General features: G+C 46.9%; 1 protein-coding gene across 5 annotated transcripts in view; it reads right to left on the bottom strand.

Moving 5' to 3' along the window:
• The window catches only part of adisspb (adipose secreted signaling protein b), a 153,015-nt gene that overhangs the window by 56,397 nt on the left and 70,544 nt on the right, over nt 1-26,074 (bottom strand). For all 5 annotated transcript variants that reach the window (XM_078554656.1, XM_078554647.1, XM_078554640.1 and 2 more), the window contains one exon: nt 7,800-7,938. In XM_078554656.1, coding sequence (XP_078410782.1) covers nt 7,800-7,938 — 139 coding nt within the window. The remainder of the gene's footprint in view (nt 1-7,799; nt 7,939-26,074) is intronic.

The following is a 26,074-nucleotide window of genomic DNA, read 5'->3' as shown; positions in this document are numbered from 1 at the left end:
TCTCTCTCACACACACACACGCTACTCTCTCTCACACACACACACGCTACTCTCTCTCACACACACACACGCTACTCTCTCACACACAGATGCTACTCTCACACACACACACGCTACTCTCTCTCACACACACACACGCTACTCTCTCACACACACACACACGCTACTCTCTCACACACACATGCTACTCTCTCACACACACACGCTACTCTCTCTCACACACACACGCTACCCTCTCACACACACACACGCTACTCTCTCAGACACACACGCTACTCTCTCACACACACATGCTAGTCTCTCACACACGCACGCTACTCTCTCTCACACACACACGCTACTCTCTCTCACACACACATGCTACTCTCTCTCACACACACACACGCTACTCTCTCACACACACATGCAACTCTCTCACACACACACACACGCTACTCTCTCTCTCACACACACACGCTACTCTCACACACACACACGCTACTCTCTCTCACACACACACGCTACTCTCTCTCACACACACACGCTACTCTCTCTCACACAAACACACATGCTACTCTCTCTCACACACACGCGCTACTCTCTCACACACACACATCCTACTCTCTCACACACACACACGCTACTCTCTCTCACACACACACGCTACTCTCTCTCACACAAACACACATGCTACGCTCTCTCACACACACGCGCTACTCTCTCACACACACACATCCTACTCTCTCTCTCACACACACACACACACACGCTACTCTCTCTCTCACACACATGCTACTCTCTCACACACACACGCTACTCTCTCTCACACACACACACGCTCTCTCACACACACACACGCTACTCTCTCTCACACACACACGCTACTCTCTCTCACACACACACGCTACTCTCTCTCACACACACACGCTACTCTCACACACACACACACTACTCTCTCTCACACACACACGCTACTCTCTCTCACACGCACACGCTACTCTCTCTCACACACACACACGCTACTCTCACACACAAACACACACGCTACTCTCTCTCACACACACACTACTCTCTCTCACACGCACACGCTACTCTCTCTCACACGCACACGCTACTCTCTCTCACACGCACACGCTACTCTCTCTCACACAAACGCTACTCTCTCACACACACACGCTACTCTCTCTCTCACAAACACACGCTACTCTCTCTCACACACACACGCTACTCTCTCTCTCACACACACACGCTACTCTCTCTCTCACACACACACGCTACTCTCTCTCTCACACACACACGCTACTCTCTCTCACACACACACGCTACTCTCTCACACACGCGCTACTCTCTCTCACACACACACGCTACTCTCTCTCACACACACACGCTACTCTCTCACACACACACGCTACTCTCTCTCTCACACACACACGCTACTCTCCCTCACACACACACGCTACTCTCTCACACACACACGCTACTCTCACACACACACACAAGCTACTCTCTCTCTCACACACACACGCTACTCTCTCTCACACACACACGCTACTCTCTCTCACACACACACGCTACTCTCTCACACACACACACTACTCTCTCTCACACACACGCGCTACTCTCTCTCACACGCACATGCTACTCTCTCTCACACACACACGCTACTCTCTCTCACACGCACATGCTACTCTCTCTCACACACACACACTACTCTCTCTCACACACACACGCTACTCTCTCTCACACGCACATGCTACTCTCTCTCACACACACACACGCTACTCTCTCACACACACACACATGCTACTCTCACACACACACATCCTACTCTCTCTCTCACACGCACATGCTACTCTCTCTCACACACACACACACGCTACTCTCACACACACACATCCTACTCACTCTCTCACACGCACATGCTACTCTCTCTCACACACACACACACGCTATTCTCACACACACACACGCTACTCTCTCTCACACGCACATGCTACTCTCTCACACACACACATCCTACTCTCTCTCTCACACACACACGCTACTCTCTCTCACACACACACACGCTACTCTCTCACACACACACACACGCTACTCTCTTTCTCACACACACACGCTATTCTCTCTCTCACACACACGCTACTCTCTCTCACACACACGCTACTCTCTCTCACACACACACACACGCTACTCTCTCACACACACGCTACTCTCTCTCACACACACACATCCTACTCTCTCTCACAAACACACACGCTACTCTCTCTCACACACACACATCCTATTCTCTGTCACACACACACACACGCTACTCTCTCTCACACGCACATGCTACTCTCTCTCACACGCACATGCTACTCTCTCTCACCCACACACATCCTACTCTCTCTCACACACACACACGCTACTCTCTCTCACACGCACATCCTACTCTCACACACACACACGCTATTCTCTCCCACACACACACACGCTACTCTCTCTCACACACACACACGCTACTCTCTCTCACACACACACACACGCTACTCTCACACACACACACGCTACTCTCTCTCACACACACACACACGCTACTCTCTCTCACACACACACACGCTACTCTCTCTCACACACACACACACGCTACTCTCTCTCACACACACACACGCTACTCTCTCTCACACACACACACACGCTACTCTCTCTCACACACACACACGCTACTCTCTCTCACACACACACACACGCTACTCTCTCTCACACACACACACGCTACTCTCTCTCTCACACACACACACGCTACTCTCTCTCACACACACACACACGCTACTCTCTCTCACACACACACACACACACACGCTACTCTCTCTCACACACACACGCTACTCTCTCACACACACATGCTACTCTCTCTCACACACACACACACGCTACTCTCTCTCACACACACACACACGCTACTCTCTCTCACACACACACACACGCTACTCTCTCTCACACACACACACACGCTACTCTCTCTCACACACACACACGCTACTCTCGCTCACACACACACACACGCTACTCTCTCACACACACACACACACACGCTACTCTCTCTCACACACACACACACGCTACTCTCTCTCACACACACACACACGCTACTCTCTCTCACACACACACACACGCTACTCTCTCTCACACACACACACACACACGCTACTCTCTCTCACACACACACGCTACTCTCTCACACACACATGCTACTCTCTCTCACACACACGCTACTCTCTCTCACACACACACACACGCTACTCTCTCTCACACACACACACACGCTACTCTCTCTCACACACACACACACGCTACTCTCTCTCACACACACACACACGCTACTCTCTCACACACACACACACACACGCTACTCTCTCTCACACACACACACACGCTACTCTCTCTCACACACACACACACGCTACTCTCACACACACACACGCTACTCTCTCTCACACACACACACGCTACTCTCACACACAAACACACACGCTACTCTCACACACAAACACACACACATGCTACTTTCTGGGAAGATTAGGAAGGGGAGGAGGCCATCAAGCCTACGCTGCCATTCAACTAAATCATGGCTGACCTATGCCTCAACTCCATTTACCCGCCTTATTCCATGTCCCTTAATGCACATACCTAACAAAAATCTATCAGTCCCCAGGCTGAAAGCGCCAGGTTTTTTGCTACCCTTTACATGAGGGAGTGCTTCCGGGTTTCACTCCCGAGTGGCTGGGCTCTAATTTGAAGATTATGTCCCTTCGTTTCCGATATCCCCTCCAGAGGAAATAGTTTTCCAGGAGGAAAAAACAGTAACAACTGGGAAATAAGGATACTGGTCCGAGCTGGTCTTGTGCATCTTAAAATGGAACACCAGTAAAAACTGGGAAATAAGAACACAGGTCTGAACTGTTTTTCTTTCCTTCTGGCTTCTCCCTATCTACCTGATAGAATCCTTTTTAAAAAGTTTTAAACACCTCGCTCAGAATCGTTGTTGGATGCCTAAGGGACCACGAGCCAATTTGTTGCAAGCAGCCCTCAGAATTTAACCTCAACGCCCCCAACATCCTGGTGTAATCCCAGCACGCCGAACAGAACCTGCGTGCGAGAGAAAGGTCTGTACCGCAGTGCGGTGTCGAGCCGATTTTGTCCCGAGAGTTTACCTGCTGCCCAACGCTCGGCGCATTGCTCGATTTATTGGAAGCTTTCCCCGACGTGGGTTTATTTAAAAAAAATAATTCTGGCCCTATTGGATTGGAGCTGCGGCAGAATGATTGCTGTGCATTTTAAATCGAACGTGATTTATGAGCTGTTTTTGTATATAAACGGTGAATCCTGATCACGTGAGTCGCTGATATGTGGCAAACGGAGTGTTCAGCAGCCGCAGCACAAAGGCTGCTTTGTTCAGAAAGCAACGGGGACGGGCTGGCTGAATCCCGAGAACTGCAAACAAATAAAACTCCCAATCTGAGCACAATTAGTGGAGTGAAGTCTCCATTCTCCCGTGGGTCCCGTAGGAAACAGCTTAGGGCCAGTGTCCCAGCCCGTGAGCACAAACCCATAAAGCTGGCTTGAATTTGGCTGTAAATCTTACATCTTAATCAGAGAGGCTGCAAGCATTGACGGAGTGCAGGTTATAGTGTGTACAGACCAGCACTGCGGGCGAGGGCTACCTGATCTCCCCCTGTCGTCGACAGGAGAGAAGCCGTCAGTTCTCAAGACCAGGACCCACTGGAAGCCGGTGCTTTAGGGAGGCCTTGCTTATTCCTGCTGCACTTCTTTCCTTAACCCCTTCCCTGCTGGCGCGGACTCACCAACGCCGTCCAGCTAAGACATTAATCCCCAGGCCCTGTCCCACCCTCTCAGCTGGACGCAAAAGATTTGATTGCCGTTACTTCAAAGCAGCAGCAGAGGCTTTCTCCTTGGCGCCCCAAAAGAGGCCAGTATTTATCCCTCAGCCAACATTAGTGAGAACAGATTGCCTGGTCATTGTCACCTTGGTGTTCTTGGGGTCTTGCATTGTGCAAATTAGTTGCTGCATTTCCTACATGACGACACTGAACACACTTCAAAAAAAAAAAGCCTAATTGGTTGTAAAGTGTTTTGGGATGTCCTAAGGTTGCGAAAGGCACTATATAAATGCAAGTCTTTCTTTTCAGCATCTCGCATATGCTAAGGCCCTCTCTCCCTGTTAACCACAATGACTGACCCTTACACGGCGGCTGTTTAGAGAGTGCGGAGAAGTGTCACCGCTGAGATGTTAGCCGAGATTGACAAATACAAATGTTCCGGAAAGGGTAGCTGGTCAGTGCCCATATGACCACAGAATCCAACAGCACAGGAGAAGGCCATTCAGCCCATCCTGTCTGTGCCAGCTCGTTGAGAGAGCTGCTCTCGTCCCCATTGCCCTGCAGCTTTTTTCCTTTTCAAGTATCAACGCGATTCCCCCTTCGACAGTTACTATTGGACGTGCATCTGCTACATGTTTAGACACCGCATTCCGGATCATAACTCGCTGGTTAAAAAAAAAGTCTCCTCTGCTCCCCAGGACCAGGAGGTTAGTCCCCTGATACAAGTGGCATTCTGGGACGGTGCTACGCCCTTTACACCACACGGCACTCCACAAATAAACAAGGGCTGTGAGTTTCCCGCCCCCTTTGTGACGGGACTCACCACGGGAGATTTGGCAGCCCAGCTAAAATTCGATTGACTTTCAACGGGATAAAAGCAAAAAACTGCGGATGCTGGAAATCTAAAACAAAAATAAAAATACCTGGAAAAACTCAGCAGGTCTGGCAGCATCTGCGGAGAGGAACACAGTTAACGTTTCGAGTCCTCGTGACCCTTCAACAGAACTAAGTAAAAATAGAAAAGGGGTGAAAAATAAGCTGGTTTAAGGTGGGGGGTGGGACAGGTAGAGCTGGATAGAGGGTCAGTGATAGGTGGAGATAACCAAAAGATGTCACAGACAAAAGGACAAAGAGAGGTTGAAGGTGGTGATATTATAAAGCAGGTTTTAGTAAACACCTTGTCAAACACCAGGAGTGAAATGGAAAGCAATGAAGGTGAACAAGGCAAAAGAGAGATATGGAAATCCTGTCGGAGAGAAGAGCAATACTTCTTCAAGGTAGGCATTCCTTGAAGAGAAGTGGCAGTCAATTAAACGCTAAGATAAAAGCAAAAAACTGTGGATGCTGGAAATCCAGCTCTATCCCCCCCGCCCTTAAACCAGCTTATATTTCACCTCTTTTCTATTTTTACTTAGTTCTGTCGAAGAGTCATTCGAACTTGAAACGTTAACTGTGCTCCTCTCCGCAGATACTGTCAGACCTGCTGAGTTTTTCCGGCTATTTTTTTTTTTGACTTTCAACGGGACTGGGCGATCCCGGCAGAGAGCGGGCGGACGGGCGGGCCCGGAAAATTCTGCCCAAGGCATCGGGCCTACCGGGTTAAGGTCTCATGATTGAAGTAAATCCGCATCTAATAATAATTCAAAGGAAGAAGGAACTTGCACTTTGATGGCGTAATCTCAGGCCATCCCAAAGCACTTCACAATAAAGGAGTTACTGTTCAAATGTGCTCGTTGCTGTAATGTAGGAAACACGGCAGCCAATCCGCACACAGCTAAAAACCTGCAACCAGCAGGGTGATGATGACCAGGCTGTCTGTTTTTGTGATGTTGGTTGAGGGATAAACACTGGCCAGGGCACGAGGGAGAGCTCCCCCTGCCCTTCTTTGGAATAGTGTTGCGGGGGGGGTGGTCTTTTATGTTTTCTGAGACTGCAGATGGGGCCTCAGTTTAATGTCTCATTCAAAATATGGCATCTCTGACAGTGCAGCCCTACCCACCCTTCCCCTCCCACCCCCTCCTCCCCATCCCTCTTCCCCTCCCACCCCTCCCCCCTCCCTCCCCACCCCTCCTCCCCTCCCACCCCTCCCCCCTCCCTCCCCACCCCTCCTCCCCTCCCACCCCTCCCCCCCCAACCCCTCCTCCCCACCCCTCCTCCCCTCCCACCCCTCATCCCCCCCTCCCCTCCCACCCCTCATCCCCCCCAACCCCTCCTCCCCTCCCACCCCTCCCCCCCTCATCCCCCCCACCCCTCCCACCCCTCCCCCCCTCATCCCCCCCACCCCTCCCACCCCTCCCCCCCTCATCCCCCCCACCCCTCCCCCCCTCATCCCCCCCACCCCTCCCCCCCTCATCCCCCCCACCCCTCGCACCCCCCAACCCTCCCCCTGCCCTCCACCCCTTTCTCTCCCCCTCTCCCCCCACACTTGGTGCAGCGCTCACCCCCCCCCCCCCCGCACCCCCTCGGTGCAGCGCTCACCCCACCTCCTCGGTGCAGCACTGGCTGCGTCAGCGTGGATTAAGTGCTCAAGTCTCTGGTGCGGGACTTAAACTCACAAACCTCTGACTCAGAGGCGGGAGCGCTACCAAGTGAGACATGACCGGCACCGACAACCAAGTCGGTGAACATCAGGTCCTGAATTGCCTGGAGTTGAAGTAGAATCATACAATAGTACAGAGCAAGGGGTGGTCTTTTGGCCCATCAACTCTTCATTGCCTATTCTACAAGCAATGCAATTCAACCCACTGTCCCCGGCTCGTTCACCAGAGCCCTGCAAAATTTTCCTTTTCAAGTGTTCCCTTTGGAAAGCTACTGTTGAATCTGTTTCCAATATCCTCTACGGGGAATGCATTCCACATTAGAACCAAAAATTGCATCTTTCCATTGCGTCTCCTTTGGCTCTGTTGCCAATCCGCGTAAGCACTTGTAAAGGGCTCTCACCTTCTGTTACAGGAGCTATGTCGACCAGCTTCAAGTAAAGGTTAGGAACGGGGGCACAGCTGGTCTCTTGTCGCAGGCTTTGGCTGTCTGGCAGCAGAAACGTGATTTCATATTTGTGACTGATCTTCAAGAACCCAACCTACAACAAGAACAGAACAACGGGAAGAATTTCAGAACACAGCCAGCCCATTCACTGCATAGATCAATTTCACCAACTCCTGACACTTGGTCCCTACACTCGGTCAAAGGGTAATGGTCGATGGATGTTTTTGCAAATGGAAAGCAGTTTCCAACGGTGCTCCACAGGGCTCAGTATTGCGGCTCTTGCTGTCACTTGTATATATTAATAATTTGGACTTAAATGTGGGAGGCCTGATTGGGAAATTTGCAGGTGACACAAAAATTGGCCAGGTAATTGCCAGTGAAGAGAATAGCTGTTCTCTCCAGAACAATATCAAAGGTTTGGTTGAGTGGGCGGAAAAGTAGCAAATGGAATTCAATCCGGAAAAAGCTGAGGTAATGCATTTGGGGAGGGCAAACAAAGCAAGGGAATATTCAATAAATGGCAAGTTATTGAGAGGGGCTGAGGAAGTGAGAGGCCTTGGAGTGCGTGTCCACATGTCCTGCCACACCTGAAGGTGGCAGGGCAGGTGGACAAGAAAACGTATGGAATGCTAATTAGGTTGCAGGTTTGCCACAAAAAAAAAATCACAGATCATTCTGCAAGAATCCAAGAGATAGAGGGCCATCAAACCTCTGTTGTGGTGAGCGGGAGCTCATGCTCGGATTGAAGAGGCAAGTTCATGAGGGTTAAAACAAAGCTGGAAGATTCATCTAGCTTTCGTTTGAGTGAGGGATCTCCTATTCATCCCTCACTATGAAATTCAGTTCGGGGAGTAAAGGTTATCTGGCAGGAAAAGAAATGGGGAACTGAGAATAGCTTTGGACTGATTCCTGGAGAATGAAGTGTCCACTTGAAGGACAGTAAAGTATTATCATGGCGGGAGGGCGGTGGTTCGTGGTTAAACCTTAAACATTAAATGGGGGAATCTTTTCTGTAGTTTAAACTATAAGTTGCTTACTGATTGTGTTTAGACAATGTGCTTTTAGTTTGTTTATTCCAGTAAAAGTCTTAAAACTTTACATCTTGTCATGTGATCCTCCCAGTCAATCACTGGAACTTCAAATATCTTTCTGTAAGTCGCTACAGAGATTCTAACACCATTTAACCACCAGGCTAAGATCTGCAGCAACAACCGAACTGGGTTGTTGCTCAAATACAGTGAAATTCAGGAACCACTACTCACCCCTTCCTTAGTTGAGTTATTTGAGGCATTTCTTGGTTGAGCTCTGTTTTCAGACTTGTGTGTGTGTGTATGAACTTAACTGAAAGTTCCTGCCCAAAGTCAATGGACGTTTGGCTGCTCTGTCAAACGTTTCCATCCACCCTAGGGCAGTTCCTGCCGTGGACGGGACTGGAAAATCGCGGCACCAGTCCCAGTAACGGTAGCCATGAAACTATTATCGATGTCACTAAAAACCCATCTGGTCGGCTAATGCCCTTCAGAGAAGGAAATCTATTATCCTTACCCGGTCTGGCCTCCATGTGACTCCAGACCCACAGCAATGTAGCTGAGTCTTAACTGACCTCAATGGCAAATTAGGGGTAGGCAAATGTTGGTGCTTGCCAATGATGCCCACATCCCATGAAAGAATTTTTTTAAAACTCGAGGAACACGGTTTTGGTGGGGGGGGGAGAACAGGGAATGGGACTGACAGGATTGTTCTGGAGAGCCGGCATGGGCTCAAAGGACAGAATGGCTTCCTTCTGTGCCATACGGACTGTAGGACAACAATCTCTTTCCAGCTCACCTCATTCAGGACCACAGAAGCCAAGGTAACACATCTGCAGACTGCAAGCAACACTTGAATGCACACAATAGACAGCCAATTTGTTTTTAGCCTCCTAGCTTTTTCACCAGGAGGAAATACATTTATACATGCAGGAAAACCCAGTGGGGCCTTTTGAAATCAAATATAGAGATTTAAAACCGCTAATGGCAGAGTCAGCATAATGAGCAGATAACTGGGATGAGAATATGTGATGGGTTTCAATTTACAACAGGTTTTAAAAGGGCTTTTTTCTTGGTAACTTCAGAAACTGGAATGAAGGGCAAAACCCATAATGCGAGTGAGCAACGAGGTTTGACAGACTAGGAGGAGGGGTATATATAGTTTTTTTAAAAATTCGTTCATGGGATGTGGGCATCGCTGGCCAGGCCAGAATTTATTGCTCATCCCTGACTGCACTTGTACAGAGGGCATTTAAGGGTCAACCATATTGCTGTGGGTCTGGAGTCACATGTAGGCCAGACCAGGTAAGGACAGCAGATTTCCTTCCCTATAGGACATTAGTGAACCAGACGGATTAATGACTGGGTTAGTCACTGCCAGAACCAGATTGCACCAGAACTGAAAGGCCTCGGTGTGCTGCAGTGTTTCAGTGAATCCTGATGCAATTAAGCTTGCGGAACAGCAACTCACCTTCTGACTAGGCACCTTAAAGGCTTCTGGACTCAATATGGAGTTCGACAATTTCAGACCGTGAACTCGGGGCCCCCCCAATTTTGATTCAGTTTTTTTCTCCCCCTTGTGCTAGTCTGAATGTTGTTCTTCATGTTTTTACTTTCGGACAGAGCTGTTCGTTATTCTGCCATTAACACCCACTCTGGACAAATGCTTTGATTCTTTACTGCAACCAATACCACTCCCTTTGCCTTTTGCTCCATGACATCTTTGTCAGTTAATCTCTCTCACCCCCTACACTCCCGCACACCTTCCCTTTTGTTCTCCTTCCCATTCCCCACTATTGATGAGGCAAAATCCATCACATTTCTACCTCCCTTCAGTTCTGAAGATGTCATATCCGACTCGAAACGCTAACTGTTTCTCTCTCCACAGATGTTGCCAGGCCTGATGAGTTTTTCCAGAGTTTCTGTTTGTGTTTATTTTGCAACTGTTACTTAGTCGAACGTCCCTAGGTGCTTCACAGGGGCATTAGCAAACAAAACATGCTGCACCAGGAGATATTAGGACATATAACCAAAAGCTTGGTTAAAGAGGTGGGTTTTAAGGAGTTTTTAAAGGAGGAAACAAAGGTAGAGAAGTGGAGAGGCTGAGAGAGGGAATTCCAGAGCTTTGGGCCTCCGCAATTGAAGGCACAGCCATCAATGGCGACGCGATTAAAACCAGGGATCTCAGGAGACCAGAATTGGAGGAGCATTGGAGAGTTTTAAAACTGACGTATTGCTGGGCCGGAAACCAATGTAGCTCAGCCAGCAAATACAGGGGTGACGGGTGAGTAGGTAGAATACTTGGTGCAAGATAGAATAGGAGAGGAGTTTTGGATAAGGTCAAGTGGGTTGGAGGATGGAAGATATCGCAATTGATTGCAACTAGGAGTCTGCATGGCATTCTCACATTGTGGTTGTGGGATTTAAGCAATGAATACAGCTTTGATGATGTCTAGCTTAACGGCTTTGCTCGCGATGGACACATCAGCAAACAGCCAAGTGACACCAATATAGATCACAGATCACTTGTCTTTGTTAACTTTCAAGTTGAATCTTCTAGTAGCTAAATTGCCAAATGTCAGTTTGGCTTAATGGCCAGTTTCCGTGGTGTAATTTTTTTCGGTGGTTAACACGAAGCCTAGGCATCAAAAACCTGGTTCAATTGTTAGATGACTGAGGGACGTACAGGTTCTAAGCATAGTGTGATGTTGTTACATCACCATGGAGTCCTGGAAGTGTCAGTTGTGGCTCAACCGGTAGCACTTTTGCCTCTGACTCATGGGGTTCTGGGTTTAATTCCCTCTCTGGGACTTGTGCACAAGAATCATGGCTGACATTCAAATGCAATACCAAGGGGGCACTGCATTGTCAGAGGTGCCATCTTTCAGGTAAGACATTAAACTGAGGTTCCACCTGCCTGTCCAGGTGGATGTGAAACATCCCATAGCGCTATTTTGATGAGGAGCTGGGGAGTTAACCCTGGTGTCCTGGCCAACATTTATCACAAAAACAGCTTAGCTGATCATCATCACAATGTTATTTGTGGGAGTTTGTTGCGTGCAAATTGGCTGCTGTATTCCCTACATCACAAGAGTGACTACATTTCTTCATTAATAATATAAAAGCAAAATACTACGGATGCTGGAATTCTGAAATTAAAACAAAAAATGCTAGTAAAACTCAGCAGGTCTGGCAGCATCTGTGGAGAGAGAAACAGAGGTAACGTTTCGAGTCCGTATGACTCTTCTTCAGTGCTAAATATCAAATATACCGACTGACTCATACTTTTGACAGGCCAAAATGGAGAAGGTTTATTTGGGAAGGCACTGAATGCAATGAGAGACTTCACTGGGAACTTGCAGAGGTGAAGTCAAGGCATTGGAGGGTGTGCACAAACCCCCAAACAACCCATCTACCCAACCCTTCAAGCACCACCTGCCCCACATGTGGCAGAGTCTGATTTTCTTCATCGGCTGTAAAGCGTCGAGGGATGCCCTGTGGTTGTGAAAGGCACTAGATAAATGCAAGTCGTTTTTTCATGTGATAAATGACCAGATAGTGTTTTTAGCGGGACTGAGAGGTAAACGTTGACCAGATGTTGGGTTTAGTCCAAGAAAGGGTAAACCAGCTTGGAAGGAGCAGGCTTGAGGGGCTGAATGGCTTTCCCCATTTCATAGTTCTATATTTTCTTACAACCTTTTCTTTTCTTTCTTAGGCATCCCCTGGGATCGAGGATGGCTTGCTTCCAATTTGGTTCGATGGGTTCTGAGATGGCTGGTAGAGTCCAATGCGCGATCTGTAGACTCTGCCACATGTGGGGCAGGTGGTGCTTGAAGGGTTGGGGAGATGGGTTGTTTGGGGGTTTGTGCACACCTTCCAATGCCTTGACTTCACCTCTGCAAGTTCCCAGTGAAGTGTCTCAATGCATTCAGTGCCTTCCCAAATAAACCTTCTCCATTTTGGTCTGTCACAAGTGTGAGTTAGCAGGGATGCCCGATCGCCTCAGGGTTTCTTTGGCGTCAGCCCTAAAGGGTTTCTGTTCTCCTCCTGCGAGACTCCTTCCACGACTGAGTTCCGAGTACAGCAGTTGCTTCGGGGGTCTGCTGTCAGGCGTACGAATGGCGCCCCGCCCGGCGGAGCCAATTTTGAGTGGTCAGCTCCTCTGTGCTGGGCATGTTAGCTTGGGAGAGGATGCCGCAGTTGGAGCGCCTTTCTTGGCGCTGGATTCGGAGGGTCTCGCTGACGATACTTCTCCTGTGCGCTGGGGTGCCTCTGCTGTAGGCTGGCCAAAGTCTCTAAAGCATAATGGATCACAGGGATCACTGCTGCCCAGTAAACCATGACCTTAGCCTTTAATTCTACTCTCAACTGGCACTTTAATAGGGGAACACTCCACGTATATTGTGCTCTGCAAGCATGTGCGCATTAAAGAAAAAACATTCTGCAAGCATGTGCGCATTAAAGAAAAAACATTCTGCCCCACAATTGTGTATAATCTTTAACCATATCTTTGATTTGGTTTTTGCTTATATATTCTGATCGCTGTAATGTGTTTTTGAAGATGTTCCACCAGCACCATCAGATATCAGCATGTGAAGCTCAACAGTATAAACATGACCTGCATATGACTGGCAATTGATTGGTTCCAGGACTGAAAACAAGGCTCGCTAAACAGTCGCCTACCTCCAGGCATTATTTCCCTGGAGTACAAAATCGTGCAACTCTTTATATCCCTCAGTCTTCCCTCACCTCCACAATCCAGAGCTTCTTTGAATTGCGGCACCGGAGGCCATTTGGCCCATTGCATCTGTGTCGACTCTCTGCAAGAGCAACTCACCTTTTTCCTCTTCAGATAATGATTCAATTCTCCATTGAAAGCCGTGACTGAACCTGCCTCCACCACGCTCTCAGGCAGTGCATTCCAGACCTTAACCATCCACTGCATAAACATTTTTGTTCTCATGTCATCATTGCTTCTTTTGCCAATCACCCTAAATCAGTGTCTTATGGTTCTCAGTCCTTCCACAATGGGAACAGTTTCTCTCTACTCTGTCCAAGCCCCTCATGATTTTGAATACCTCTATCAAATCTCCTCTCAGCCTTCTTTTCTCCCAGGAAAACAGCCCCAGCTTCTCCAATCTATCTCCATAACTGAAGTTCCCCATCCCTGGAACCATTCTTGTGAATCTTTTATGCACCCTCTCTAATGCCTTCACATCCTTCCTAAACTGTGGTGCCCAGAACTGGATGCAATACTCCAGTTGAGGCTGAACAAGTGTTTTATACAAGTTTAGCGTAACTTCCTTGCTTTTTTTTTTAAAGTCTATGCCCCTAATAATAAAGCCTAAGGAGCTCTATGCTTTATTAAGTGCTCTCTCCTACAATAATTTGTGCACATAAACTCCCAGGTCCCTCTGCTTCTCCACAGGATTGTGTCTCTTTCTGCTATTCCTACCAAAATGAATCACTTACACTTCATTTCATGAAGCCCGAACTTGGCTTTGCTCAACCAAGTCAAGGGATTTAAATGCACGCACTTGATTAAAACTGCCCGTCCCAAACCAGTTCACAGACAGTTATAGAGTCATGTGTCATTACGGCACAGAAGGAAGCCATTCTGCCCATCGAGACAAGGGCAGCAAGGGCAGCTCTCTGTAGAGCAATCAGCCTCAGCTGGACTACTCAAAGCATATTACTGGCACAATGTCAACTATTTTGCAAGCATCAAAGTTCCACAGACAACAATGAAGTGAATGATGATGAATTGCTTTTCCTGGTGTAGCTGTGGAAGGCTGTTGGTCAGAAAACTGAAAGAACTTCCTACTCCTCGCCCAGACTTACACAACAGGACAGAGATAGGTCATCAACCCAACTAGTCTGTGCACACACGGTTCCTCTTATTCTATTTAGCTTACCCCAGCTTTTTGATATGTCTTTCTGTTTTTATCTCGTGTACATATGTAATTTCCTTTTGAAAACATCTAAGCCATTTGCCTCAGCCAAAGTACCAAGTTCCGCATTCCAACCACTCTCCGACTAAATAAGCTTTGCCTTCCTTCCCTATTGGATTTAACAGTAACTATCTTGCATTTATACTCAGCAGGTCTGGCAGCATCTGTGGAGAGAAAGGGAATTAACATTTCAGGTCATGACCTTTAATCAGATCTTTGTTTCTCTCTCTCATATTCACTGCTGAGTGTTTCCAGTATTTATTGTTTTCATTTCAGATTTCCAGTGTCTGCAGTATTTTGCTTTTGTGTTTATAACCCCTGGTTTTGAATCCTCCCATAACTTAAAACATTCTTATCCATTCAATCCATTTAGCTGTTAAATCTTTCCCACTAGCTGTAATCTTTCAGTCCTGCTGCCATTCTTGTAAACCTTTCTCACAGAGTCAGAGAGTTATACAGCACAGAAAACAGGCCCTTCGGCCCATCGTGTCTGTACTGGCCATCAAGCACCTATCTATTCTAATGCCATTTTCCAGCACGTGGCCCGTAGCCCTGTATGTTATGGCGTTTCAGGTGCTCATCTAAATATTTCTTAAATGTTGTGAAGGTTCCTGCCTCTACCACCTCCTCAGGCAGTGTGTTCCAGATTCCAACCACCCTCTGGGTGAAAAAAATCTTTCCTCAAATCCCCTCTAATTCTCCTGCCCCTTACCTTAAATCGATGCCCCCTGGTTATTGACACCTTCACTAAGGAGAAAAGTTTCTTCCTATCTACACCCCTCAAGTTTGTATACCTCTATCAGGTCTCCCCTCAGCCTTCTCTGCTCCAAAGAAAACAACCCTAGCCTTTCCAATCTCTCTTCATAGCTGAAACGCTCCAGCCCAGCAACATCCGGGTGAATCTCCTCTGGTGCCTCTCCAGTGCAATCACATCCTTCCTATAGTGTGGTGACCAGAACTGCACACACTACTCCAGCTGTGGCCTAACCAGTGTTTTATTCAGCTCCAACATAACCTCCCTGCTCTTATATTCTATGCCTTGGCTAATAAAGGCAAGTATCCCATATGCCTTCTTAACCGCCTTTACTACCTGTGCTGCTGCCTTCAGGGACTATGGACATGTACACCAAAGTTCCTCTGATCCTCTGTACTTCCTAGGGTCCTACCATTCATTGTGTATTCCCTTGCCATTTTAGTCCTCCCAAAATGCATCAACTCACACTTCTCAGGATTAGATCCAACAGAGGGCGCTGGTGAGAAGTGACTGGAGCATTCTGGGAGAAGTCGCCACAGACACCGCGACTCAGGAGGGAATCGAGAAGGACTCTTGCACTCAACAAGAGGAAGAGCATCCAACAGAGGGCGCTGGTGAGAAGTGACTGAACCATTCTGGGAGAAGTCGCCACAGACACCACGACTCAGGAGGGAATCGAGGAGGACCCACTGTCAAAGAACGGAATAGCCTCAAACATTACATTGCTGTAGTGTTTCCATCCCTCCCTCCTCCTCAAATCTAAAAAAAATAGAGGAAGCGGCAATGCCTTCAGGAGTGCACCAGACCTGCGAGAGACACTCTTCTGAAAGTGGATTTTAAAGAAAAAGCAGCTGATTGGTGAGTAAATCCTGGGAGCAGACTCGGAGGGAGGAGCACCGGAACAGTGACTATAAATCTAGCTTACCTCGGGGATTCGCGGCCTTGAATCCAGGGAGCAGACTCGGAGGGAGGAGCACTGGAGCGGTGAGTATAAATCTAGCTTACCTCGGGGATTCGCGGCCTTGTCTCCAGAGAGCAGACTCGGAGGGAGGAGCACCGGAGCGGTGACCTCGGGGCACAGAGTAACTGAAGCCAAAACTGAAAAAGTGACGTCACACAAAAGCTGTGACCTGATTGGTTGGTAAGAAATCTGCACCAAATTCGAAACAAAAACACTGCAAAGCTAAAGCAAAAAGACAAGTGGTAGTTGTAGGGGATTCTATAATTAGGGGAATTGATAGCATCCTTTGTAAGCAGGATCGAGAGTCCCGCATGGTATGTTGCCTGCCCAGTGCCAGGGTGAGGGACATCTCTGACCGGCTTGAAAGGATATTGAAGACGGAGGGGCAGGATCCAGTTGTTGTGGTCCATGTCAGGACAAATAACATAGGTAAGACTAGGAAAGAGGACCTGTTTGGGGATTATCAGGAACTAGGAACTAAATTAAACAGGTCCTCAAGGATTATAATCTCCGGATTACTACCCGAGCCACGTGCAACTTGCCATAGGGACATGAGAAGAAGGGAAGTAAATATGTGACTAAAGGAGTGGTGCAGGAAAGAGGGGTTCCATTTCGTGGGGCACTGGCATCAGTATTGGAACAGGAGGGATCTGTACTGTTGGGACGGTCTCCACCTGAACCGATCTGGGACCAATGTTCTAGTGAAAAGGGTAAATAAGGTGGTCAACAGGACTTTAAACTAGAAAGTGGGGGGGAAGGGAAGGGTAAAACTCCAAGAAGTATGATTAATGGGAAACAAAGCAGCAGGTTAGCGTGTGGGGGAGTGGATTCAACTTCATGGAAAATTATGAAAAAACTGAAAAGAAAGGAGAGCCCATGAAAGGCTATTAAAGTCCCCAGAACACAAAATAGGACAGAGTGTTTGGAAAGGGCTAGGAGTCTAACTTCAAGCACATCAAATAAAGGGACGACAATGAGAAAGGGGACGGGAAATACAGGACTGAAGGCGTTGTATCTGAATGCACGCAGTATACGAAATAAGGTAAATGAGCTTGTGGCGCAGATTGAAATTGGCAGGTATGATGTGATGGGCATCACGGAGACATGGCTGCGAGGGTGATCAGGACTGGGTGCTAAATATCCAAGGATATACATCCTATCAAAAAGATAGGCAGGTTGACAGAGGGGGTGGGGTTGCTTTGTTAGTAAGAAATGAAAGGAAATTGATAGCAAGAAACGACGTAGAGTCAGATGATGTAGAATCTGTGTGGGGAGAGTTGAGGAACCCCAAAGGTAAAAAAACCATAATGGGAGTTATGTACAGGCCTCCAAACAGTAGTCAGCATGTGGGGCACAAGATACACCAGGAGATACAAAAGGCGTGTAAGAAAGGCGGTTACAGTGATCATGGGAGATTTCAATATGCAGGTAGACTGGGAAAATCAGGTTGGTAGTGGATCCCAAGAAAAGGAATTTGTGGAATGCCTACGAGATGGCTTTTGGAGCAGCTTGTGGTGGAGCCCACTAGGGAACAGGCAATTCTTGATTTAGTGATGTGTAATGAGGCAGATTTGATAAGGGAGCTTAAGGTGAAGGAACCCTTCGGAGGAAGTGACCATAATATGATAGAATTTACCCTGCAATTTGAGAGGAAAAAGCTGGAATCAGATGTAACGGTATTACAGTTGAATAAAGGCAACTACAGAGGCATGAGGGAGGAGCTCGCCAGAATTGACTGGGAGATGAGCCTAGCAGGAAAGACAGTGGAACAGCAATGGCAGGAGTTTCTGGCAGTAATTTGGGAGACACAGCAAAAATTCATCCCTAGGAAGAAGAAGCGTACTAAAGGGAGGACGAGGCAACCATGCCTGACAAGGAAAGTCAGGGACAGCATAAAAGCTAAAGAGAAAGCATACAATGTGGCAAAGAGCAGTGGGAAACCAGGGGATTGGGAAGCCTACAAAGACCAACAGAGGACAACTAAAAAAGAAATAAGGAGGGAGAAGATTAAATATGAGGGTAAACTAGCCAGTAATATAAAAGAAGATTGCAAGAGTTTTTTTAGACATATAAAGGGTAAGAGAGGCAAAAGTAGACATTGGGCCGCTGGAAAATGACACTGGAGAAGTAGTAGTGGGGAACAAAGAAATGGCGGAGGAACTGAATAGGTACTTTGCGTCAGTCTTCACAGTGGAAGACACGAGTAACATCCCCAAAGTTCAAGAGAGTCGGGTGGCCATTACCAAGGAGAAGGTGCTAGGAAAACTGAAAGGTCTGAAGGTGGATAAATCACCTGGATCAGATGGATTACACCTCAGAGTTCTGAAGGAGATAGCTGAAGAGATAGTGGAGGCGTTGGTGGTGATCTTTCAGGAATCACTCGAGTTAGGGAGAGTCCCAGAGGACTGGAAAAGCGCTAATGTAACCCCCCTGTTTAAGAAGGGAGTGAGGAAAAAGACAGGAAATTACAGGCCAATTAGCCTGACCTCGGTCGTTGGTAAGATTTTAGAGTCCACTATTAAGGATGAGATTTCAGAATACTTAGAAGTGCATGGTAAAATAGGGCAAAGTTAGCATGGTTTCACAAGGGGAGGTCATGCCTGACAAATCTGTTAGAATTCTTTGAGGAGGTAACGAGTAGGTTAGACAAAGGAGAGCCAATGGATGTTATCTACTTGGACTTCCAGAAGGCCTTTGACAAGGTGCCACACAGGAGGCTGCTCAGTAAGATAAGAGCCCATGGTGTTAGAGGCAAGGTACTAGCATGGATAGAAGATTGGCTGTCTGGCAGGAGGCAGAGAGTGGGGATAAGGGGGTCCTTCACAGGATGGTGGCCGGTGACTAGTGGAGTTCCGCAGGGGTCAGTGTTGGGACCACAACTTTTCACTTTATACATTAATGATCTAGATGAAGGAACTGAGGGCATTCTGGCTAATTTTGCAGATGATACAAAGATAGGTGGAGGGACAGGTAGTATTGAGGAGGTGGGGAGGCTGCAGAAGGATTTGGACAGGTTAGGAGAATGGGCAAAGAAGTGGCAGATGGAATACAACGTGGGGAAGTGTGAGGTCATGCACTTTGGTAGGGAGAATAGAGGCATAGACTATTTTCTAGATGGGGAAAGAATTCAGAAATCTGGAGTGCAAAGGGACTTGGGAGTCCTCGTCCAAGATTCTCTTAAGGTTAACTTGCAGGTTGACGCGGTAGTTAGGAAGGCAAATGCAATGTTGGCATTTATTTCGAGAGGACTAGAATATAAAAGCAGGGATGTGCTGCTGAGGCTTTATAAGGCTCTGGTCAGACCACATTTAGAATATTGTGAACAATTTTGGGCCCCGTATCTCAGGAAGGATACTGGAGAGGGTCCAAAGGAGGTTCACGAGAACGATCCCAGGAATGAAAGGCTTAACATATGAGGAACGTTTGAGAACTCTGGGTCTACACTCGATGGAGTTTAGAAGGATGAGGGGGGATCTGATTGAAACTTACACAATACTGAAAGGCCTGGATAGAGTGGACTTGGGGAAGATGCTTCCATTAGTAGGAGAGACTAGGACCCGAGGGCACAGCCTCAGAGTAAAGGGAAGACCTTTTAGAAAAGAGATGAGGAGAAACTTCTTTAGCCAGAGAGTGGTGAATCTATGGAATTCATTGCCACAGAAGGCTGTGGAGGCCAGGTCATTGAGTGTATTTAAGACGGAGATAGATAAGGTTCTTGATTGGTAAGGGGATCAAAGGTTACGGGGAGAAGGCGGGAGAATGGGGTTGAGAAACTTATCAGCCATGATTGAATGGCGGAGCAGACTCGATGGACCGAATGGCCTAATTTCTGCTCCTATGTCTTACGGTCTTATGGTCTAAATTCCATTTTCCGCTGCTCTGCCCATCTTACCAGCCTATCTATATAGTCCTGTAATCTAAGGTTTTCCTCCTCACTATTTACGTCACCACTAATTTTTGTGTCACCTGTGAACTTACTGATCATACCTTGTCCTCCACGTCTAAATCATTAATGTACGCTACAAACAGCAAGGGTCCCAGCACCGATCCCTGCGGTACACCACTTGTCACAGGCTTCCAATCACAAAAACAAACTTCGACCATCACCCTCTGCCTCCTGCCACTAAGCCAATTTTGGATCCAATTTGCCAAATTGCCCTGGATCCCATGGGCTCTTACCTTCTTGACCATTCTCCCATGAGGGACCTTGTCAAAAGCCTTAATGAAGTCCATTTTTCCGATGTTATTTTTATAGGACAGATGACAGAATTGTCCACAGTACTCTCAGTGCAGCCTGACCAAGGTCATGTACAATATCTAAGCCCTATCTTATTCAGAATCTTTATGATCCTCCTGACAGGCAAAGGGTTACCTATTATTACATTTCCTGTTTGGTATTTCTTTTGAAGTACAACATCTGTGACAGTGTAGCACTCCTTCAGTACTGCACTGAGGCCTCAACAGAATGCTGAAAGACAAGGGCAGGGGAAGATGTGTGTGGTGGTTGCACCATGCTGGGACCATTCCGTAGCGACTGTTCCATTGCAACACCCTTGTCCATTCCTCAGTCACTCCTAACACCCCTTTCCTTCTCAAATGACCCCTTTCCACGGAATTGTAGAAGGTGCAACGCCTGTCCTTTTACTTACTCCCTTCTCATCATATCAGACCCAGAACACTCCTTCCAAGTGATTTACTTCTACTTCTTTCAATACAATATACTATATTGTACTCGCTACTTTGACTCTGACCTTTCTGTCCTCGGTCTATGACAGTGTTCCAGTGAAAGCTCAATGCAAGTTCGAAGGACAGAACCTTATCTTACGTCTCAACACACTAAAGCCTTCTGGACTCAATATTGAGTTCAAGGGCTTTAGATCTTACCCTCTGCCTCCATCTTGTTCTGGGCTTTCTTTTCTAGAAAATCTAGAACTATGGAGGGGGGGTCACTGTTTAAAAATAAGGGGCCGGCCATTTAAAATGGAGATGAGGCAATTTTTTTTTCTCTCAGCAGGTTGGATGTCTTTGGAACACTCTTCCTGAAAAGGGGGTGGAAGCAGAGTCTTTGAATATATTTAAGGCAGAGATGGATAGATTCTTGTTAAGCAAGGGGGCGATAGGTTATCAAGGGTAGGCGGGATGCAGATTTGAGGTTACTATCAGATCAGCCATGATCTTACTAAATGGCGGTGCAGGCTCGAGGGGCCGAAGAGCCTCCTCCTGCTCCTGGTTCATATATTTGTTTTTTTTTGTTTTGCTGAGTTGTTCTTGTCTAGTTTCTTTCTTTATCCCTTCGTGTTGCATTCAGGTAAAAGTTTTATGTAGCAATCACGCCTCATTTGGACACACTTTGTTTCTTTACCATATCCATTACCACTCTCTTTGACTGTTGAACCATGAAATCGTTTGTTATTTAATCTTCCCTGCCCTCCATCCTATCACATAACTTCTCCTTTGCTCTTCCTGTCCCTCTCCCCTTCTGCTGGCTTATGCTTACATTTCTACCTTCCTTCACATCTGGCAAAATGTCATCCACCTGAGTCTGCTTCTCTCCACAGATGCTGCCTGACCTGCTGAGTTTTTCCAGCCTTTTTTTGTTCTTATTTCAGATTTCTAGCATCCGCAGTATTTTGATTGTGTACCACTAGGCCATTTGGCCCCTCCGCCATTTAACTAGGTCATTGCTGATCTTCTACCTCAATGCCATCTTCCCACACTATCGATGTCATTGGTATCTAGAAACCTATTGACCTTTGCTTTGAACATACTTAATGAATGAACCTCCACAACCCTCCGGGGTAGAGAATTCCATAGATTTACCACCCTCTAATGGAAGAAGTTCCTCCTCATCTCAGTCCTAAAAGGCCTACCTCTTGTTCTGAGGCTGTGCCCCCTGGTTCTAGCCACCCCCCCACCCCCACCAGCCTAAACAGGGGAAACATCCTTCCTGCTTCTACCCTGTCCAGCCCTATAAGAATTTTGTGCACTTTAATGAAGTCACCTCTCATTCTTCTAAACCCCAGAGAATACAGGCCCAGTTTCTTCAATCTCTCCTCATCGGACAATCCTGCTATCCAAGGGTTAGTCTGGAGAACCTTCTTTGCACTCTCTCTATGGCCAAGATATCCTTCCTTAGATAAGGAGACCAAAATTGCACACAATACTGCAGCTGTGGTCTCACCAAGGCTCTATACAACTGCAGCGAGACTTCCTTATTCTTGCACTCAAATTCTCTTGCAGTAAAAGCTAACATACTTCCTAATTGCTTGTCACACCTGCATGTTAGCTTTCAGTGACTTATGAAGAAGAACACCCAGGTTCCTTTGGACATTACCACTTCCCAATCTCTCACCATTTAAGGAATGCTCTACATTTCTGTCTTTCCGACTGAAGTGGATAACTTCACATTTTTCTACATTATATTCAATCTTGTCATGACCTTACTCACTCACTGTCTAAATCCTCTTGAAGCCTCTTTGCATCCTCCTCACAACTCACATTCCCACCAAGTTTTGTGTCATCAACAAACTTGGAAATATTACATTTGATCCCTACATCCAGATCATTGATATAGATTGTGAATAGCTGTGGCCCCAGCACTGATCCTTCCAGTACCCACTAGCCACAGCCAAGCTGAGAACCTTATCCCTATTCTCTGTCCGTTAACCAATTCTCAATCCACACCAGTATATTACCTGTAATCCAATGTGCTCTAATTTTGCTTATTAACCTGCGGGACCTTATCAAAAACCTTCTGAAAATCCAAATACACCACATCCACTGGATCTTCCTTATCTATCCTGCGAGTAAAGTTCTCAAAAAACTTCAACAGGTTTGTCAAACATGATTTTCCTTCCATAAATCTATGTTGACTCTGCCCAATCCTATCATTATTTTCCAAATGCCCAGTTATCACTTCCGTTATAATACATTCTAGAATTTTCACTACTTATGTCAGGCTGACAGGCTTGTAGTTCACCATTTTCCCTCTCCCTCCTTTCTTAAATAGTGGGGTTACATTTGCTACCTTCCAATCCGTGGACATTGTTCAAGAATCTATAGAATTTTGAAAGATGACCACCCAATGTGTTCACTATCTCTACAGTCACATCTTTCAACACTCTGGGATGTCGATCATCAGGTCCAGGGGATTTATTAACTTTTTCAGTCTCATTAATTTCTCCAGCACTACTTCTTTGCGAATGCTAATTTGTTTCAGGTCCTCAATCTCACTAGTCCCTTGGCTCCCCAAAACTACAGGGAGATTTTTTATATCTTCATCTGTAAAGGTAGGCACAAAATATTTGTTTAGTTTCTCTGCCATTTCCTTGTTACATATTATAAATTTTCCATTCTCTGCCTGTAATGGGCGCTCATTTGTCTTTACTAACCTTTTCCTTTTCACATACTTATGGAAGCTTTTACAGTCTGTTTTTACGTTCCTCGCTAGTTTACCCTGATATTCCATTTTCTCTATCAACTTCTTGGTCCTCCTTTGCTGATTTTAAAAAACCCCTAATCCTCAGGCTTATCCCTTTTTAAGCAACTTCCTTAAATGCTAGCCATTGCCCATCTACAGTCATACCATTTTAAATTTCATTTTACGGGATGTGGGCATCACTGGCTGGGCCAGCATTTATGCCCACCCCTAATTGCCCTTGAGAAGGTGATGGTGAGCTGCCTCCTTGAACCGTTGCAGTCCATGTGGTGTAGATACACCCACAGTGCTGTTAGGAAGGGTGTTCCAGGATTTTGACCCAGCGACAGTGAAGGAACAGCGATATATTTCCAAGTCAGGATGGTGAGTGGCTTGAAGAGGAACTTCCAGGTGGTGGTGTTCTCATCTATCTGCTGCCCTTGTCCTTCTAGATGATAGTGGTCGTGGGTTTGGAAGGTGCTGCCTAAGGAGCCGTGGTGATTTTCTTCAGTGCATCTTGTAGATGTTCCACACTGCTGCCTCTGTTCGTCGGTGGTGGAGGGAGTGAATGTTTGTGGATGTGGTGATAATCAAGTGGCTGCTTTGTCCTGGATGGTGTAAAGCTTCTTGAGTGTTGTTGAAGCTGCATTCATCCAGGCAAGTGGAGAGTGTTCAAGAACACAACTGACTTGTGCTTTGTAGATGGTGGACAGGCTTTGGGGAGTCAGAAGGCGAGTTACTCATCATAGGATTCGTAGCCTCTGGCCTTCTCTAGTAGCCACAGTATTTATATGGCTAGTCCAGTTCAGTTTCTGGTCAATGGTAATCCCAAGAATGTTGATAGTTGGGGATTCAGCAATGGTAATGCCACTGAATATCAAGGGGCGATGGTTAGATACTCTCTTGTTGGAGACAGTCATTGCCTGGCATGAATGTTACTTGCCACTTGCCAGCTCAAGCCTGGATATTGTCCAGGTCTTGTTGCATTTGGACTTGGACTACCTTAATATCTGAGGAATCGCGAATGGTGCTGAACTTTGTGCAATCATCAGCGAATATTCCCACTTCTGACCTTACGATGGAAGGAAGGTCATTGATGAAGCAGCTGAAGATGGTTGGGCCGAGGACACTACCCTGAGGAACTCCTGCAGTGATATCCTGGAACTGAGATGATTGATCTCCAACAACCACAACGATCTTCCTTTGTGTTTGGTATGACTCCAACCAGTGGAGAGTTTTCCCCCTGATTCCCATTGACTCCAGTTTTGCTAAGGCTCCCTGATAGCACCTTTTCAAATAGTTCTCCAATCTACCTCAGCCAACTTGCCCTTCATACCTTCGTAGTTTACTTTGTTTAGATTAAAGACACGAGTTTCCGATTGAATTATCACTTTCAAACCTCACGTAACATTCTACCATGTTATGGTCACTCTTCTAACGCTCCTTTATAACATGATTATTAATTAACCCTTTCTCATTGCACAACACAAGATCTAAAATAGCCCGTTCTTTAGTTGGTTCCTCAACATACTGTTCTAGAAATCCATCGCCTATGCCAAGCTTGTCCAACCTTTTTGCTGGGAGGGGCACATTTGCATATTTTTCTCACTCAAGGGGCCGATGAGCAAATTTCAGAAAGATAAAGTTTGGCTCAACAATAAACTCAATTTGAAAAAAAAAGTTGGGTTTTAAGGAAAGAAACAATTTCTGAGCAAGTGTAAAGCAATGTCACAACAATAAATTGTTAAATTATAAAAGACTAATTAATAAAAATGACCAGAGCATGAGAGGGTGTGTGTGTGTCTAGCTCACTCCCAGCCTCAAGGTGCTCCCTCACTCACCGTCACCCACTGCGAGTGGGTGTGTGTGGATATGTTGCTGTGTGGTGGTGAGTGTGAATGAGAAACCGGAGGATGGGCATCAGGCAGACTTGCACTGCCCCGCCCACGCACTCAGTCAGTCTCTTACACTCCCCCCACACACCCACACACACTCAGTCACTAGCACTCCCCCCCACACCCACAGTCTCTAGCACTCCACTCCCCCACCATACACAGTCTCGCACTCCCCCTGCCCCCAGACACACACTCTCGCACTCACCCATACTCACCACGGTACC

Source organism: Cetorhinus maximus, chromosome 1 (genome assembly GCF_964194155.1).
Source record: "Cetorhinus maximus chromosome 1, sCetMax3.hap1.1, whole genome shotgun sequence".
NCBI classification, from domain to species: Eukaryota; Metazoa; Chordata; class Chondrichthyes; order Lamniformes; family Cetorhinidae; genus Cetorhinus; species Cetorhinus maximus.
Note: the sequence above shows the minus strand (reverse complement) of the source record. Positions and strands in the feature narration are given on the sequence as shown.